The following is an 18,880-nucleotide window of genomic DNA, read 5'->3' on the forward strand; positions in this document are numbered from 1 at the left end:
TCCTCCTTTGCATACAAATCTATTTCCAGGATTGACAACTAGTCCTAAGTCGGTTCAAATTTAGCCCTGATCATAAATATCCACTCTATCAAATAAGGGGAGGAGAGTAGTCTGATGATAATAAATCTGCCAGACCGGTACTTATCAAGAGCCAACAGCCCTGTGCAGTTGCTCTTCTCAAAGCGTTTTGCTCAAAAACTTCCAGGAGGATCATGCATCAGGTTTGCACATAAAAACAGGAGAGAGCCAAGCAATACATAAGTTTAAAGTATTTTAAGACACTGCGTGGGTTAAAAATGAGCATAGCTGCCAAGTTATCCCTTTTTTACAGGGATTTTCCCTTATGCTGAATAGGCTTCCTCGCGAGAAAAGCGAAAACTTGGCAGCTATGAAAATGAGGGAGAAGCATTTTTACTCTTTCCAAAACTGGTACATCTCTCTTTCAAATGAAAGCTGGTTTTCCCATTCTCATGCAAGAATTATTTCGCAGAGAAAACCCTTGTTACAAATTGTCACAACTTTGTTGCCGTCGTCGTCGTCGTCCCCCTCATGCGCGGCGCAGTATACAGTATATTTACTGGGAGCGGTCTGGGGAGGGAGGATGCGGCAGCCCACCCAGTGCCTGAGCGGGGCGGAGCAGCCCAGCTCGGCCGAAGCTCATCTCTGCCGTGGAGACATCCGAGATGCAAAAGGCAGAGGCCCGGCCACGTCAGCACGACCACTTCGGGGGCGCCGCAAGGGGACGAGGCGCGGAGCGCGCCGCCGGAGTACCGGTCGGACCCATGGAAATCCCCGCGGGGCTGATGCTGGTACGAGGGCGGGGAAGCAGCGACGAGGGAAAAGGGGCGAAAGCTGGCCCTTGGGTTAGGCAGAAGCCTCAAGCAGAGGATTTCGGCCATCGCGAAAGGGCTGTTCATTTTTACGCGTTTGCTCTCTAGCATCTGTGGAACTGTTTGCCTCAGGTGCCCACCTTTGAGTGGGGCGGAGGGGCGGGGGAGACGCCGCTAGATGTCGGCGCCTGAGGCTGCAAAAATGTCTAGGGCGGGCCCGCAGTAGGGGCGGGGGAAATCCGCCACCGAAGCAAATGCCTGCCCGATCAGAAACGGCTCTCCAAACTATGCTGTGTACAGTTCATTTTCTGAACTTTACGCACCTCGGTTCCAAAGCGCCCTGTGCACGCCCGAGGAGAAGGCGACGCGCGTTTGCAAGGCGCATTAAGAACAAACGTCGTCCTGAGAAGGACGGGCACAGGACAAAGCGTCCTCGGAGAGGGGCCTAGTTCTTGCTGAAGTGGTAAACGTGTCTCAGCTGCACCACGTTGGACTGCAAGTGGGGGTGTCACATGACTGAAGGGTTTACCTATGCGAAACAAAGCTCCCCTGCGCATAGAAAACTAGAGCTAAGGGAGAAGGGTTGGAACACAGCCTAGCCTATCTTTCTTCCTGATAGGCTCGTTTTCTGTGTGGGTAGGTGAATCTGTTTTTCTTGTGGGAGTCCCCACATTCCATCATACCAGCTTCCACTTTCAGTCCAAACTAGGCTGGTCTGGACACCGGTTTACCATACCTCCACCAGTGTTGAAGTAATGTCCAAAGTGAGCGTTCTGCAGGGGGAACCCTTTACCCAAAAGCAATTTCCAGAGTGAATATTTACGCCACAGACAGGGTGTGACAGTTACTTAAGGAAAGATTCCAAAATCCATATTAGAGCAATGCCTTTATTAGACTAAACAAAATATAACAAAGTTCTCCAGAAGTCTTAATCAGGCTAGAATTGTAAACAAAACAGAGGAGAAGAGAATAATTGACCTAAGGGTGAGGCTAATAAATGTATTGCCATGATATGAAATAATAAATTTTTCTTATACGCCAAAATGGCTTACCTTTATTTTTTGTTTGGCCCAAGGTATGTGTTTTGGGACGCGGGTGGCACTGTGGATTGAACCACAGAGCCTAGGGCTTGCCGATCAGAAGGTTGGCGGTTCGAATCCCTGCGACGGGGTGAGCTCCCGTTGCTTGGTCCCTGCTCCTGCCAACCTAGCAGTTCGAAAGCACGAAGTGCAAGTAGATAAATAGGTACCACTCCAGCAGGAAGATAAACGGCGTTTCCATGCGCTGACTGCTCTGGTTCGCCAGAAGCGGCTTAGTCATGCTGGCCACATGACCCAGAAGCTGTACGCCGGCTCCCTCGGCCAGTAAAGCGAAATGACTGCCACAACCCCAGAGTCATCCGTGATTGGACCTAATGGTCAGGGGTCCCTTTAACTTTACTATGTGTTTTGGGAGGTCTTAGATCAATGATTAGGAAGCTGAGGCTCTGCAGATGTTGTTGGACTACAACTCCCAGCATCTATGACTGTGGGCTGTGCTGTCTGCAAGAGTCCAACAACATTAGGAGTGCCTCTGGTTCCTCATCCTAGTCTTCAACTGTAAAGTCTTAAGTGGACAGCACATCAAGGAGCACCTCAGAAAAGATATTGCGAATCAGGAAACCCTGGGGAAATGAGGGAGAATTCTAGGTTTCTGGGGTCAATTTAAAAATTGTCCAGTAGCACCTTATAGACCAGCCAAGTTTGTTCTGGTATAAGCTTTCGTGTGCATGCACACTTCTTCAGATACCGATGGACTTCCATTTCATTTATCCGAGATCTGTTCTGTCCCCAGGAAGAACTGACACAGTATCATCAGCCATACTAAGTTAAAAGAGATCTCACTTAGAATTAGTGGGGTCTCAAAGAAACAGTATTGTGAAAGGGGAAGGGACAGACCCCAGGAAGAGGGAAGCTGGTTCAGCATTCCACATCCAGGGACAGATAACAGAATCCTTACTAAACGAAGATGGGGAGACTCATACAGGGGTGGGTTTCAGGCAGAGTGGGACCCAAAGGAGGGAGTCTGCCATGTAGAATGTGAAGGACCCAAGAAGTCGCTACCATGAAATGGTAGTAACAAGTGGTCCTTATGGAAACAACTTGAACAAGCTTAGTAGAGGGAACCCAGAGAGACAGGAAGTACCATTTCCTGTTTGGGGAGTGCAGAAAGAGTTGTGAAGCGCTTGGTAGGCCATAATATATGGCTGCTGGTAGTGGGCTTTGTTGTTTTTGTGTGGGTGTAGATCTACTTTGCAGAAACACCAATGAGGTCGGAGATGCACGGAAATTAGTTAGCTAGAAATATGAATGACAGAGGTGCAGTGCTAGTCCAGAGAGTGAAAAGATTGAGTGCAGTTGGGGGAATCAAAACAATTTTGAACTGTAAACTTATAGGGGGCAGGGTCCTTTTTTGTATATTTTTTTGTGCTGTTCCATATATGTTAGTGGTGCCATACAAATATTTATTTTTTATTTTTGTAAAACAACTACCCTGCTCTTCAACAAAAAAATGCCCATTGTATTTAAATATGTTAGCTACATGATATATGGTACTTGTATTTATGGTAGTACAAGCTAAATGGAACATTTCATAGATCTCACTTAACCTTTTCTGGCTCTTTAAAAGTACATTCAACTAAATAAAATTAATTCATTTTGATCCTAGGAACCATCCCTTTACACTGTCAAGGCAATTTTCATCTTGGACAGCTTTGGGCAGCGACTTTTGGCCAAGGCAGGTACCTCCACCATTATTTTTTTTAAGGCTCAGTTCCACTCTGGTAAGACATCAGGTAGAATTATGAACACACTTTTTTTCCAGGTTGGGAATAGAAGATCTCTGCTGGGGTCCATTCAGTAGCGGAGGTCAAACACATATGAAAGAAGGAATCCTACTACTTGTCCTTTGAGAAGGCTGGATCAGCTTATCTGAGATTTGCAGTCAATCTCACATCCAGAGAGTTGAGACCTGCTTAATTTGAGCAGTGCAGCAGCAGCAGCAGCAGCAGCAGCATGTGTCCTTAGACCATTCATTGGGGTGGGTCTGTTGACTCCATCCCATAAATTAAGAATTGCTATGCTGGATCACTGCTTAACAGCAACCAACCAAGTTTGGGGGTGGGGAGTGCAAAAGGAGGGCAACACCTGTCTTCTGTTGCTTTTCCTAGCATGTGGTCAGCAAGAGATCTTTACTACCTTGGCTAATTGCCCCAGCTATACTGGTGCCCCCTGTAACCATCCAATCCCTTTGAAAATCTACTTTCGCTACTTGGGACCAAACACTGTTTGTCTTCATTGAGTTCCATCAGTTGAGTCTTTGTATCATGGGAATAACTTCCTGTTCTTGTAAATGTGTCCCCATCAATTTCAGCCACTGACTCCACCTTTATGCATTCTGACAGGTAATCGTTTTTTCACTCTCTGTTCATCACTGATGTAAGGGATGAAGAGCCTGTGGACCTCCAGATGTTGCTGAACATTGCTCCTATCATCCCTGACTATTAGCCACACCGAGGGCCACATGTTCCCCTTGCCTAATGTACACGTTACTCATTCTCCCTCTGCAATACTTAAGTTTTCATAAACCCCCAGCAGCATCCGTGTTCCCTTTTTGCTGCAGCAGCCTGAGGTGAGAAGAGAAGCAAAGTTTCCAATAGAGCAGGGAGAAAGCAAGGCAGAGGATTCCCCTTAGATGTCTGCCTCAAGATTCTTATTCTTGAGAGAGAAACCATAGAGTGCAGGAGCGAGAGCGGTGAAAGACTTTTGAAACTGTTGAGAGAGAAAGCAGAGTATGAAGGCTAGAGTGGCAAAAGATCCATGGCCAGTCTCTCTCTCACTCTATCTCATCTTCACTCCCTCTCCCTCCAACCCAGAGATAAATGGGAAATTCCAGAGGTGGGAGCATCCAAGAAATTTGTGGGCTGCATTCAAGCCCACCTCTGATGTAGTCCAACATTTTGTTTCCACCAACAGCCAACCAAGTGTTTCTGAGCGCTCACAGGTGGGCCAAGAAGTTAATAGCATCCCCTTGTTTATCCCTAGCATCTGGTGCTTGGATATAGATTGTCTCTGAGTATGGAAGTTCCATTTAGCTATCTTGCCTGATAGCTGTTGCTATATCTATTGCTCAGGAGCACTGTTTTCTAACAGGCTTTTGCCAGTTTTCACAGCGAGGGGATTTTCATTTTCAGTGAATGTGAATGTTGTGGGAACTCCAGCTCCCATCAATCCCAGCCAGCACATCCAGTGACCATGGATGTTGGAATTTGTGTAGTCCAGTAACAGCTGGAAGACCACAGGTTCCCAAGCCCTGCTCTAAAGTCTGGATAGAGGTGATTCTTATTTGTTAGCCGTTCCCTACTCCTATGCTGCCTCCTCCTTGTTTTGAGCCTCTTGTTCTTGCTGTCCACAGTATTATGATGACACCTTTCCATCTATGAAAGAACAGAAGAGTTTCGAAAGGAATGTCTTCAACAAGACCCACAAGACTGACAGTGAGTATGTGGCCATTAAAGTATAGATAGACGAACAACCAGCAGCCTCTAGTACCACCAGGCACTCAACCATAGATCTACTTGCCACTTCCCTTGAGAAACAGAGACCACATCTGCACTGTACATTTAACGCAGCATCATGTCACTTTAAACAGACATGCCCTCCCCAAAAGAATTCTGGGAAGTGTAGTTTGTTGAATGGGCTGAGAGTTGTTAGAAGACTCCTATTCCCTTCATGGAGCTACAGTTCGCAAAGTGGTTTAACAACCAGTCTTTCTTCTTAGGAAACTCTGGGAACTATAGCTCTGTGAGGGGAATAGGGGGACTCTCTTTAAAATATTACAGCTCCCAGGATATGTTGAGAAAAGCCATGACTGTTTAAAGTGGTATGATATTGATTTAAATGTATAGTGCAGGTGGGACCAAAAATATTTCCGTCAACCAAGAGTGAAAAGAGACACTTGGAGTGACAAAGGGACAGGTGATGGCAATGTGGAGTGGTCCAGCAACTGGCCTAAGTGATGGAGAGAGATCAAGAGGAGGACACATTGCAGAAGGTTTTTTCTGCACCGCGGAAGGGGAGTATGGGGTGAATTTGGCCTACACTCCTAAAGGAAATTTAGTTGCCGGTTAGAAGACATATTTACCCCAAGACAAATCCACTCCACTGGTTTGCATTTCAAATAGGTACTCCTGTAGAAATGTTAGCCATTATCTGGAGAGGAATAAGCAGTCTTAAAAAAACAACCCCAAAAACCCCTGCCACTTAGAAGATGTTATGCCAAACACAGATCTTGCATGCTCTAACTGTTAGAAACCTGTGTATTGAGCAAGGCGTTTGCCTTATCTACAGTCGGAGGCTGGCAGGCCTCCTTTTGGTCCCTTTAGTGAGCTGCTCTGTCATGCCACACTGTTGTGGGTACAGTCAAGAGAAAACCCCTTCAGCTTTGGGACAGCTTGGCACAGGTAAACAAGCTCCATATCAGTCAGATGGAGCCCTGGCTGACTCAGATTCCATCCATTTACAACTGCAGCATGGGTAGAATTAAATTGTTAGAAATCATTAAAAAAAATAAAAATAAGATCACGAGTCCACAAGCAAATGAAGCAGGACCTGATGGAGTTGTAAGGTTCTCGAAGGTGAGATAGCTCAGTTGGTAGAGCATTAGACCAGGCATCCCCAAACTGTGGCCCTCCAGATGATTTGGCCTACAACTCCCATGATCCCTAGCTAACAGGACCAGTGGTCAGGGATGATGGGAATTGTAGTCCAAAACATCTGGAGGGCCGAAATTTGGGGATGCCTGCATTAGACTCTTAATCTCAGGGTCGTGGGTTTGTGCCCCACGCTGAGTGAAAGATTCCTGTATTTTAACATTGGGGGTTGGACTAGATGCCCCTCGTGGTCCCTTCCAGCAATACAATTCTATGATTCTAAGAGCTTTCCTGCTTCTCTCTCTAAACATTATTTCTCTTTCTTGTTTTCCTCAGGCGAGATTGCTTTTTTGGAAGGTCTGACCATTGTCTATAAAAGCAGCATTGATCTTTTCTTTTATGTAGTGGGAAGTCCCCATGAGAATGAGGTAAATACTTTTTTTTTTTAGCCAGCAGGTAAATAGTGACTTATGTAGCCTTAAGCGATATCTTGTACTGTAAAAGTAGAAACCACTAATTAAACTTACACATGACTTTACAAGCGGACAGGATTCTGAGTAAAGAATGCACAAAGTCATCACATTGCCAAGTAATAGTGCTATGTTACATGTTGTGTAGAATCACCGCTTGCTTCTGTTCTCAGCTCATTTCAGAAAAACAAAGCTACAGCAAAGCTTTGGGGCCCTACGTGGAAACAACCTATGTCCTGTCTGCTCTGTATGTTTCCTAGTAGATGGTCAGGGAGAAATACATGTTTAAAAAATCACTTGATTTTGTTTTTGTTGACGTGAGTCTTCCTTTCTTGGCCCCCCTTTTTAATAGCTGATGTTGATGTCCGTTCTGACCTGTCTCTTTGAATCTCTCAACCATATGCTGCGGTGAGTATCATCATTAATCCCAGTGGAGATAAATGACATTCGCACACAGTGGAAGGGAACGAAAGAAATAATAGCTCTGACCTGTTGCCCAAAGATAGCATGCGTCCCCATGTGTTTGTAATCCAGATCATAGTTTGTTACAAAACAGAGGATGGGCACATTGCAGAAAAGTATAGCTGTAGAACAAAGAACATAAGATGGCTCAAAGAAGCAAGTGAAGCTGCATGCTACAGGGAATGGCAAACTATGAGAATTTCTCAGTGGATTGTGTCTATTGCAATATTAACAGTATCTCCAAACCCAAAGTATCTTCCGCTATCCAGAAAAGCTTTTATTGGCAAGATATGTTCCTTCCCAAAATGTTCCCCTTGATTTATAGGGTATTTTAATGGACTCTCTCCTCAAATACCAAGGAGCTGATACCAAGAATCTGCATCTGTGACTGTTTTCTAGGTGCCCTTGTCATCAAATGTGAAGCTGGTGACAATGAAGGAGAGAGCCTTTTCAGTAGTGGCGCCCTGCCCATCGAATACTGACCTTAAGGAGGCTTGCGTACCATCCATTTTGCTATCATTTGGGCAGCACTCCTTTTTATTGTCCAAATACAACAAGAAGCTCTGTCCCTCTCACCGTCCTGGTGGTTCTCCTTCTGGCACACTCCAGTTTGTCAAGGTCCTCCTTTAAAATATGGCACCCCAAACTGGACACAGTTACCCAGATGTGGCTTGACCAGCACAGAAATGACTCCTAAACTAGTTTAAATCTAGTAGTGTAGATATGTTTCCTGGTGCTGATAGTTGCCTTGTCTTGCCTTGTATCTAGAAAGAACGTGGAGAAGCGAACCCTGGTGGAAAACATGGATGGGGTGTTCCTTGTGGTGGATGAGATCGTTGATGGCGGGTGAGATCATGTGGAAGGGGAGAAAAGGGAAATGAATTCATTTGGCAGATCTAAGCAGGCTGGCTCATGTCACCCTGTGTCACCCTGCTTTAAATCTGGAGTTAAAAGGATCTGCCCTAGCTCATCCAACTCACTGAGATTCAAACACTAGCTGAGTACCTAAATCACATTAAGGAATCCAGTTAAAATGTAAACACAAGTAACAAATTAAAATTTGAGCTCGATTAATTCATGTTTTAAAAGCAACCCATTAGATGTGTTTTCTCCTTCTTTTTGAACTAGTGAGAGACTCACAATTAAAGGTAATTTCTCCTTTTCAAAAGGCAGAATTGCAATTGGTGCATTGCTCCCTTGCTTGAGGGAAATGAAATGAAAAAGGTTTCACAAAATACCAGGAGGAAGGGAGGAACTTTGTGGGAGTTACTACTTTTGTTTCTAAAGACTCTCATAAAAGTTCTTATACTTCCATGGTTCAGCCTAGGGAGAGATCAGATATAAAATGAGAACAGGACTTTAAAAAACAGCAGCACATAAAATAAATGTCGCCAAATGGCACAAGGAATGCCATTGTGCTGTTCATCACTGACAACAGCCAGTAAGCCGCAGCCACAATTGCACAAACTGTTCCTAAAATGCACTGTGTGGCAACAAAATGTTGCATTTGGATCACTAGTACAGTATAAAAGAAAATTTACTTGCTTTAGAATCGCTTACCCAAATGCTTCTGGATTCCTCGCAACAGCTGCATAACAACTGCATAGTTCTTGCCAGAGACACAGATCAAAATCTCCCTTCCCAAGATGCTTCATTTCTCTTCTCCATTTTAGTGTGATTTTGGAAAGTGATGCCCAGCAAGTCATCCAGAAGCTGAATTTTCGGGTAAGTGGTCCCTTCCTTCCTTCCTTCCTTCCTTCCTTCCTTCCTTCCTTCCTTCCTTCCTTCCTTCCTTCCTTCCTTCCTTCCTTCCTTCCTTCCTTCCTTCCTTCCTGTAAATATTCTCTCATCTCTGCACTTTGTTCCCTTGCTCATTTCCCTGAACCTCTTTCCACCTTAGACGATCCCGGAGCCTGCAGCTTATGGCTTTGTTCTCTTTGATTACATCACGGGTAACTCCGAGTACAATGAAATTTTGCCTGAGAGGCTCTACAAATAGCGAACTGTTCTCGCAAACAGGATGCAGGAGTAAGACTTGACTTCCTTCTAAGCACGTCGCTCTAATGCAGCATGGCAGCTGGCTGGGTTAAAATAATCCTGCTTCCTTTATACCCCATTTCAAATCATCCAAGGAGATTCTCTCTCTCCTTTCTTCCTGTCTGGCTTTTCCCACACCTCTAGACCCTTTTTGGGGCTGTGGCTAAAACTAGCTTGTGTGCCTGTAGGAATGGGGGGGGGCACAACTGCAAGGAAAAAAAAAGAAGCCCAGATACAGTCAAACCTCGGTTTGCGACCGCCTCCGTTTGTGACCGCTTCAGTTTCCGACCACCGCGGACCCGGAAGTGTTTACATCCGGGTTCCGCTATGTTCAGATGCGCAGAAGCGATCTGCACAGCTCGCGCACGCGCAGAAGTGCTCTATCGGCGCTTCGCGCCCGCAGCCGAGCAAGCGATTCAGGGAGCGACCAGCTCCGCAGAATGAATTGCGGTCGCAAACCGAGGTACCACTGTACTGTAAAGCCCTAAACATTTTGATCTCATTTTACCATTTAGGTCAGAACCTGTGTGAGGCCAGCAGTCGCGCATCTCTCTCCAGCTTATATTGAGTAGCTGTTGTTATAAACGCACACCCAATGGTTCTATAAGATTGTATGTTGTTGGCAGAAAGGAGGTGGCTGGGAAATGAAGTAGGAAGCAAAGGTAGCCAAGGAGATGGAAAAGAGACTGAATCTGCTATAGGGCACAAACAAAACCTTTGTATTATCAGTGGTTGCTTCCCTGCCTCCCAGGAGTGGAACTTTTTATTATATTTATTTTACAAGAGGATTTCTGAACTGCCAATTCAATATAAAAAAAGAGTATACAATAAAATCATTAAAACATTATAAAATTTCAAAGTAAATTAAGAAATGGCCAACACAGAATCAAATTAATTCTTTAAAGAGGCTTGTGGAAAGAGAAGTATCTCCAGCAGGCAGCACAATAACAGGTTTGTGAATGCCTTCGCTTGCAGACATGGCAAAATTTCTGCAATTAAGGGAAGAGAAAATGGTGCAATTTTATTGCATTTTACATAAGTGTCCTGCATGTGTTTTGTGGGAGCTAGAATTAAAGCTAAATAAATTATTTTTAATAAGTGGCCAGAGGGGTAGCCTATATTTGTATAGGATGAGTCAGCCACAAAACACATGCAGCATGTGTGTGCCTGGTATGATCTGGTATGTGTGAGCTTCTAAGCATGCTGTGTCAACAGCAGTTTTAAAGGAGGGAGCTGAAGAACCAGCTACTACATAGCAAACTATGTTCCCACTTCATCAGAATATGCACAAACTCTCCCCATATTTGGCCTTGCTTTTCAAGTTTGTTTCTTGAAACAAACTTGAAAAAGCCTGCTGCATGGACAACTTTTGGGTGTAACAATGCTCTCGATGTTAAATATCGGTGCTATTCGTATGGTTTTGCACCTGTGGTGGGAAATAGGATCGGGAGAGGAGATGTAATATCAGTAGCCTGGCCTCCAACGCTTAAGGGCTCTTGCATGTGTTGTACCCACCTCCAGCAGCTATGGGGGTGATTCTGTTTATGGCCTGCTTCACACAGGAGCCTGGTGGTGAAAAGCTCCTGAGTGACTGTGGCTGGTAACAGACCCAAGAATAGCTAAAGGAATTAGGCACATGAGGAGCCAAGTCATAGCAATGGTCCATTTAGTTCAGCATTGTCCACAGAAAGTGGTTGCAGATCTCCCATGGTTTCAGACAGATTCTTTACCTCACTGGTGTCAAACACAAGGCCCGGGGGCCAAATCCGGCCCGCCAGACCTCGTCATGTGGCCCGCCGAGCGCCCCAGCCAGCAGGACCCAGCAGTGGGACCTTGCTGCTGAAGCGCCGTGCCAACAAAGCGCGACAAACAGCTGGGGCCGGGGAAATGCTTTTTGCCCCTGGGTCCCTTCGCGCTCTTTTCTGGCGCTGAATCAAGGCGGCGACCCCCCCTTCCCTTTCTTTCTTCCTCTCTCTCGTTCTTATTCTTTCTTTCCCTCTCCTTCCTTCCTTCTTTATCTCTGTCTTCTCTCCCTCTTTCTTTTTCTTTCCTTCTTTATTCCTTCTTTCCTACTCTTCTTTCTCTCACCTCTTTCCTTCCTCTCTCCCTCCTGCTCCCTCTTTTCTTTCTTTCTTTCTTTCTTTCTTTCTTTCTTTCTTTCTTTCTTTCTTTCTTTCTTTCTTTCTTTCTTTCTACCTTCCTTCCTTCCTTCCTTCCTTCCTTCCTTCCTTCCTTCCTTCCTTCCTTCCGTCCTTCCCAACTTTCTTCCTCTCCCTCATTCTTATTCTTTCTTTCCCTCTACTTCCTTCCTTCTTTCTCCCTTTCCGTCTTCTCTCCCTTTTTCTTTTTCTTTCCTTCTTTATTCTCTTCCTTATTTCCTACTCTTCTTTCTCTCCCCTCTTTCCTTCCTTCCTCCCCTCCCCTCCCCTCCCTCTCCCTCTCCTCAGAAACATAGGATGCTGCTTTATACTTCTGGCCCTTAAACCCTGGAACCAGGAGAGCAGCTTCAGTGAGTCAACCTCAGCCAGTCCCTTTGGTGAAGGGTGGTGGCTCACTGGCAGAACATCTGTCCTGCATGCAGAAGGACCCCAGCATCTCCAGGTACTAGTAGCTCTGCAAAGGTCCTGCATGAAACCCTAGCGAGCCTCCACCACCCAGTGCAGTTACCAAAAATCATTTTTCAATAAATTGTACAATAATTGTACATTTGAATATCTACTTGCCATTATTCTGACTATGTTTCTGCTTTCAGAGCTAGTTATTACTTACATTATTACAAAAAACAGTAATAATTGAATGCAGTGACAATAATTTATGATAATAAAGAGTGGACACATAGTCCTACAGATACAACCGGCCCTTTGAGGGTGACCAAACTGCTGATGCGGCCCCCGATGAATTTGAGTTTGACACCCCTGCTTTACCTAGAGATGCTGGGACAGTGAATAGGGTCTTTCACCGAGTTAAAAGCCACCTCTTCCTACCCTTTCTCAGTGCCACCATTGCCACCACTTGCCTGCTGGTTGAGGCACTGATGGAGGGAGAATAATCCGATGGGAAGCAATGAGCTCCGATGTACACCGATGTATACCACTTTAGCTGCACATTGAATTTTATTTGGCATGTTACCGTATTGGCCCGAATATAAGCCACACCTGCAAATAAGCCACACATTTAAAATTCGGCAGCTTGGGGAGGATTGGGAGTCATGGACAGGATGAGCGCTGTTGCCCCGCGCTCCCGGGCTGCTTCCTGGGCTTCCTGTTGCGAATATAACCCACACTTTAACTTTTCACGATTGGAACTTGGGGGAAAAATGAGTTTCATATTCGGACCGATATGGTATTGTACATTTGGAAAAGACCTTTTGGGATTATTTACTGTCTGTCATCTTGGAATTTTCCCATCTTGAATAATTTGAAGTTGTCTGCAAATTTTGCACTAGCTCACGGCTTCCTTCCACCTCCAGATCATTTATGAATGTTAAAACACCGCTATTCCCAATGCAATGTGAAAACTGGCCATTTATTACTTTCTTCTTCTCCCTGTTCTTTAATCCACTACTGACCTGTCAAAGGACCTATCCTATTATATGGTGACTACTAAGGACCAAACTTGGGACGCGGGTGGCACTGTGGGTTAAACCACAGAGCCTAGAGCTTGCCGATCAGCAGGTCGGCGGTTCGAATCCCCGCGACGGGGTGAGCTCCCATTGCTCAGTCACAGCTCCTGCCAACCTAGCAGTTTGAAAGCATGTCAAAGTGCAAGTAGATAAATAGGTACCGCTACAGCGGGAAGGTAAACGGCGTTTCCATGTGCTGCTGTGGTTCACCAGAAGCGGCTTTGTCATGCTGGCCACATGACCTGGAAGCTGTACGCCGGCTCCCTCGGCCTATAGAGCGAGATGAGCGCCGCAACCCCAGAGTTGGTCACGACTGGACCTAATGGTCAGGGGTCCCTTTACCTTTACCTAAGGACCAAACTAGATGAATAAACCATTCACAGAATTACCAGCTGTGTGAATGGCTTTTAAAAAGCAAATGGCAGACTCATGATGCCTGATCTAGAATTTGGGAGGGGGGGGCTGTACTTGCTGTTGTTATGGAAGAAAAGCTCTATTCATGCTCCCATCCCATTCACTACAAAGAGCAAGCATGGGGCATTTGATCTGGATCGGGACTGCAGAAGGGGGGAAAGGGTTAAAGCCCACCTTAGCACCCACCTACCCCGTGCCAGGAGCCTAATCCAGATTGTGGGGGAGTGGGCTTTTTAAAAAGTCATCCACACCGTCAATAATTCTGTGAATGGTGCTGCATCCATTTTGTCTGTAAATTTAGTTAGGATACAATCCCGCGGTCCTGGAAAGTCATCCCAGGGGCCATAGGATGGAACAGAACAGATCCCCCTTTCTGCCTGCAAAGAAGGAGATCTGCCCTCACAAGCCTCCCAGTTACAGGTGCAGAAACTTTGCAGCCCTTGTTGCTCTGCTGTCAGAGGTAATAGCAAGGGGGCGGAGCAGATAAAGTGAAAAACACCATACTTATTTCCCTCAAGCCATCACCTAGCCACCTTTTGTCCTGGCCAGAGCAAGACCGGATGAGTTTTTTTCCATCTCGGTTTCTGAACTAGTTCTTCAAGAGATCTCCCTGAAGAAAGCTGCCTGGGTGTATCTCTCCCAACATCTTATTCATAAATTTTGTCATAATGGTCTTTAGCTGCTCAATTTCTTGCTTGTGGTATATTTAAAGGGAATGTCATTGTTTGTGTCTTCAGCATTTTGCTCTTCAGGTCCCCTTAAATTTCCTCACCTTCCCCCTGCCTATTTCTAGGTGGATGACAGCTCTTTATCTGAACACAGTGTCACCCAGGTGAGTCTGCTCTGGAGTTTCTCTTACGTGCAGGTATCCTGCTCTCATCTGGCGGTGTCGTCGTGCGGATTAGTTAGACAAGTGGGACCTGCAACAGAATGTTGCAGTGCAGAGTGCAGTGCTTCAAGATTCCAGCTACTCCCTGCTCCATCCCAACTTCCTCCTTGTTCTCCCTTCCTCCCCCAACAAAAACCTAAGTGTGTGTTCAGTGTCTAGAAAATGTTCTAAGATGTTTTGAGGGGGGAACCCTCCCTGGTTCCACCCCCCAAGGTTTTTCTGTGTTCCTGCAAATATTTGGGCACCCCCAAGCCTGCCTATACCTATCCTCTCGTGCATGGATAGTGCATTTTGACTATATAAGGATTCTCACTCAGATAATGAGTTTGTTATTAGCATGTAAGATGTGTTCCAGAGGCAGTTATGGGTACTGTATTGTCCATGTGGTACGCAATATTTTCCCACAGACATGCATGCCCCCCCCCCAGCGAAGCATATACTTGCCCTTGCAAACGTGCAATTAAAACTCTGCTGGGGAAATTTTTGCGGGGGGAGCTTTTCTTTCTTAAAAATTGGCATCGGGACTCTATTGCATGTGTTTGCATAGAGTGCATGCATGACATGAGCATGTGGCCATAGAGGTTTGTATGTGAGAGAGGGAGGGGGAGAGTGTGTACAGGATACAGTGCACAAAGTGAGAGACTGCACTGTTTTCTCTTCCCACAAACCGGAAAGAAGCTTCCTGACCCTGTTCAGCCAAACAAGAGGCTGAAAAATGTTGGTAATACTGGCAGCGATCCTGTTCCACCTCCCCTAGGTTTTCTTATCCCACCCCCATCTCACTAGCTATCTTCTTACAGGCCGTCTTCTCCAAGTTAATCCTGATGGCATAGATCAAGAGGACAGGGGGTGGGTCCCTGGCAGGTCTCCTAACACCGTACTAACTGCCTCTTCTTGTCTGCTGCCTTAGAGTAAGTAGTTGGCAACATAAACCCCTTGAGTCTGCACTGCTGCTTTCGCCCGTGAAAATATATCCCATTTTAACCCAGTTGCTCTGATCCATAGAATGAGAACCGTTGCCTGAAAAACAACCTGTGTAATCAATGCTCGAATAACCCCATGAGTTGACATTCGCAGTTCCGGCGACCAGGAGGCAGGTCCTCAAAACTGGGGTGGGAAGGGGGAGATTGAAGAGCGGGGTATAAACAAAGCTGAACCTTGTTTGCTAGTCTGATATGTTTGAGCCTACTCACTGTTTGAATGTTACTTTCTTGTGGCTGCTCTTGCCAAGTCTAACTGATATGTGGCTGTTTCCTTCAACATTTTTTTAATCTCCCAATTCTCTGTGGCATACTGTATTAGGGGTGTATTCAGTTTTGCCAATGGAATTTTTTCACAGTGAAAGAGTCTTGGTGGGAATTTTCACTTGCTTAACTATTCCACATGCTGCTCATTGCCTGTTTGAACTTGCTTGTTTTCCTTGTCTGTAGCTTTGACACCAGCCAATCAAGGATCACATAGGTAGTGTGAGCTGGCCATCAGGTTTCATGCAGGAATGCTATATGGCAGGGGTCAGCAAACTTTTTCAGCAGTGGGCCGGTCCACTGTTCCTCAGACCTTGTGGGGGGCCGGATTATATTTTGGAAAAAAATATGAACGAATTCCTGTGCCCCATAAGTAACCCGGAGATGCATTTTAAATAAAAGGACACATTCTACTCATGTAAAAACACCAGGCAGGCCCCACAAATAACCCAGAGATGCATTTTAAATAAAAGGACACATTCTACTCATATAAAAACACCAGGCAGGCCCCACAAATAACCCAGAGATGCATTTTAAATAAAAGGACACATTCTACTCATGTAAAAACATGCTAATTCCTGGACTGTCTGTGGGCCGGATTTAGAAGGCGATTGGGCTGCATCCGGCCCCCAGACCTTAGTTTGGAGACCCCTGCTATATGGCTCCATGACAGCTTCACAAAGCCAAATCAGAATGAAGGCAGAGAGTACTGCTTTCACTCTGAATAGGCTCCCTGACAATACCGCATAGCCTATCAGATTGTGCTAAGTGATGATACTAAGCAAGAATGAAGGGCAATGCTTTCTGCCTTCACTCCAAATGAGAGATCATTTTGGCCGTGTTTTGCAGTCCCTCCTGAATAATTGTCGAAATGGGAGAATACAATTTGTAGTTCAACAACTCCCCCCCCCCCGAAATATGCCTCCACCATCTTACAACATACATGTACCCTACATATCTATATGGGCTTTATCTAGTTTGACAATCATGGGTTGTAGTTCGATTAGAATGCTAAGAATTCTTCATTAGAGATTTGCAGCTTTCTGCACAGGACTACACCCCCCAAGATTCCTTAGAACGAGGGAATGAATATTAAGACAGTTTAAATCTGTATAGGCCTATAGGGCACACTTGCAGCCAACTGCACCATTTCCCATAACTAGTGCTGTGGGGCCACATGTTGCCTAGCAACCGCAAGCACACTTTACATAGGTCTAGCATCATAGCTGGGCAGAAAGTCGAAGAGGGGGTCAGGGGAGAGGGGCTGGCACTAAGGGACACATTACAGTGAGGGACAGAGCACATGCTGGGGCCCAATATCCCCTTTGTCCACAATGGGGAAACTAAAGGGCATCGCACATAAATGCTTGGCATTTGCAGGGTCTGTTAAGCTGATGATAGCCTAGCTCTATATGCACCAACGTTTGCTTAAACTTTGTGATCATATTACTGTGTTCATCATTTTCAAACAGAGGGACAACTCAGAGAGAGTTGGGAAGTCCTTAGCATCCAGTTGCCCAGGCCACCACAAAATTTTGTGTCTGTCCTAGGGCCTGATTTTGCATTCATTGATCACCCCTTCTTCATCTGAAAGACACACCTGCCCCCTGGTGTTCAGCTAGTTAGGTTGAGACACTTCCCAAGATTTGATTCCTTTAGAATGTTCATCTGGATTTAGCTCCCAGAGCTTCTTCTTTTTTTTATGGCAGTGGCAGATGTGACACCAGACTAACAAACATCAGCATTGCAGAGTGCCTTTTCCATAGCTTTGTATAACTGCAATTGGCAGCTGCATATTCAGGACTGGAGGAAGATCTTCCACGTCAAAAGAAATGACTCCCAGTAGGAATAGGGAATTGGACTCCCAACTCCCATCAGCCCCTGCCAGTGTGGTCAACACAATGCAAGTTGCAGTCCAACAACACCTGAAGGGCCACATGTTTTCCTGATTTACAGGGTGGTTTGAGCCCCAGCATCTGCTTTCATCAGTTACATGCTGGTTGACTTGCATCTACGTTGTGCATCTTGTTGACCGGGATTATTAGAACACATGTTCCACAATGCATTGCTTTCTGTTTGAGAGATGCTGTGGTTTGGATGATCTGGGTAGGGGATGCACTGGGTGGTCCTGCCTCATAGGGTCACATTCGGTCTGGTGATCTTTTGGCCCCTGTGAATTTACTTCTGGGCTTGCTCTTTGTTAACCATCTCCCAAGATAAGCTTGTAAAGATTCAAAGAAATGCAAACAACAGATCCCTTTAGTTTTAACTTCAGAATGGCTAATCAAATTGCCCCAATGCAGGGCCTACAGATTCCCCATCCCTTTGGCCTAGCCTGTTGACAAAACACTGGAGATAGAATCAATTAATTGTTCTCATATTTTTTTTCTCTCCCCCCCCCCAACTTGTTCATAGGTTCTGCAGTCTGCCAAAGAACAAATTAAGTGGTCCTTATTAAAATAAAGTAACCCACAGCAAAAGACACGGCGTTGGAGAGTTTTGTTTTTACATTTTCTCAGATTGCTCTGTCCTTGTGAGCCTTCCCCATTTGCCCCAAAGGATGAGGCTGGAACATTTCAGTGGGTACAAGTTGGTTGGTGACCCTGACAAGTGAGGAGAATGCTAATTTCCCCAGGACTCATCTGTGTAACTTCGGAGGGCTGGGGAAAGTGTGTGTATATTTTAAAAATGTTCTAAACAAAGTAACAGAATAATCTACTACGGCCCTTTCCATTTTTGGACTACAACTCCCATAATTCCTGCTAATAACTGGAATAAATGCGATGGTGTGGTAAGCTTGAAAAGTCAAATCAGGCTGATCCATCTAAGTAATATTTCAGAGGTGCAGTTTTAATTTGATTTTTTTTGCTCTGGTTCCTTCACAATTGCTGCAAATAGCCCACTCTAAACTTCCCTTGCCTGGCCTCTTATGGGATATAATGACATTGCAGTCCCGAGACACAGTAATCATATCCTTTCTGGGTGTCTCCCATTTGTTAACGTGACAGTAAAACCTTTGCTTGCGGTAAAGACTTGCTTATTGTTCTGAACCAAAATGGACAATTGGGCAATGGCAACTGTCCCTCTTCCTCGACCCCACAAGCACAGTTGCCGATTTGCATTCAATAGAGAAGTGTGATGCTGAAGCCACGGCAATGGGTCTTGGCACTAAGCTATTTTGTGGTGGAGGGTTGGCCATGGGACCTTGGTCTTCCAATTTACT

General features: G+C 45.4%; 1 protein-coding gene across 5 annotated transcripts; it reads left to right on the plus strand.

The window, feature by feature from the left end:
• Positions 1-600: 600 nt before the first annotated feature.
• On the plus strand, positions 601-18,137 carry COPZ2 (COPI coat complex subunit zeta 2). Of its 5 annotated transcripts, none has more exons than XR_004693805.2 (10): positions 601-809; positions 3,537-3,605; positions 5,283-5,364; positions 6,856-6,947; positions 7,342-7,397; positions 8,220-8,297; positions 9,125-9,176; positions 14,318-14,356; positions 15,214-15,324; positions 18,073-18,137. XR_004693805.2 is itself a non-coding variant. In XM_060281436.1 (9 exons), exons 1-9 carry the CDS (start codon positions 684-686, stop codon positions 15,244-15,246), a joined length of 627 nt encoding a protein of 208 aa, XP_060137419.1. In that variant the 5' UTR covers positions 601-683; the 3' UTR covers positions 15,247-18,137. The 5 variants fall into 5 exon arrangements, 3 of the variants coding, with proteins under 3 accessions (XP_060137419.1, XP_034992130.1, XP_034992129.1); XR_004693804.2 differs by lacking the exon at positions 15,214-15,324 and adding an exon at positions 9,352-9,479 and having other exon boundaries at positions 602-809; XM_060281436.1 differs by having other exon boundaries at positions 15,214-18,137.
• Positions 18,138-18,880: the final 743 nt, after the last annotated feature.

This window comes from Zootoca vivipara, chromosome 13 (genome assembly GCF_963506605.1).
Source record: "Zootoca vivipara chromosome 13, rZooViv1.1, whole genome shotgun sequence".
Classification (NCBI taxonomy): Eukaryota; Metazoa; Chordata; class Lepidosauria; order Squamata; family Lacertidae; genus Zootoca; species Zootoca vivipara.

Bases quoted from the DNA above. Each gene is read 5' to 3' on its own strand.
- COPZ2 (XM_035136238.2), top strand. From the start codon at position 684: ATGCAAAAGGCAGAGGCCCGGCCACGTCAGCACGACCACTTCGGGGGC. The intron at 810-3,536 runs GTACGAGGGCGG...TTTTGATCCTAG, and splicing joins TCCCCGCGGGGCTGATGCTG to GAACCATCCCTTTACACTGT. The intron at 7,398-8,219 runs GTGAGTATCATC...CCTTGTATCTAG, and splicing joins TCTCTCAACCATATGCTGCG to AAAGAACGTGGAGAAGCGAA.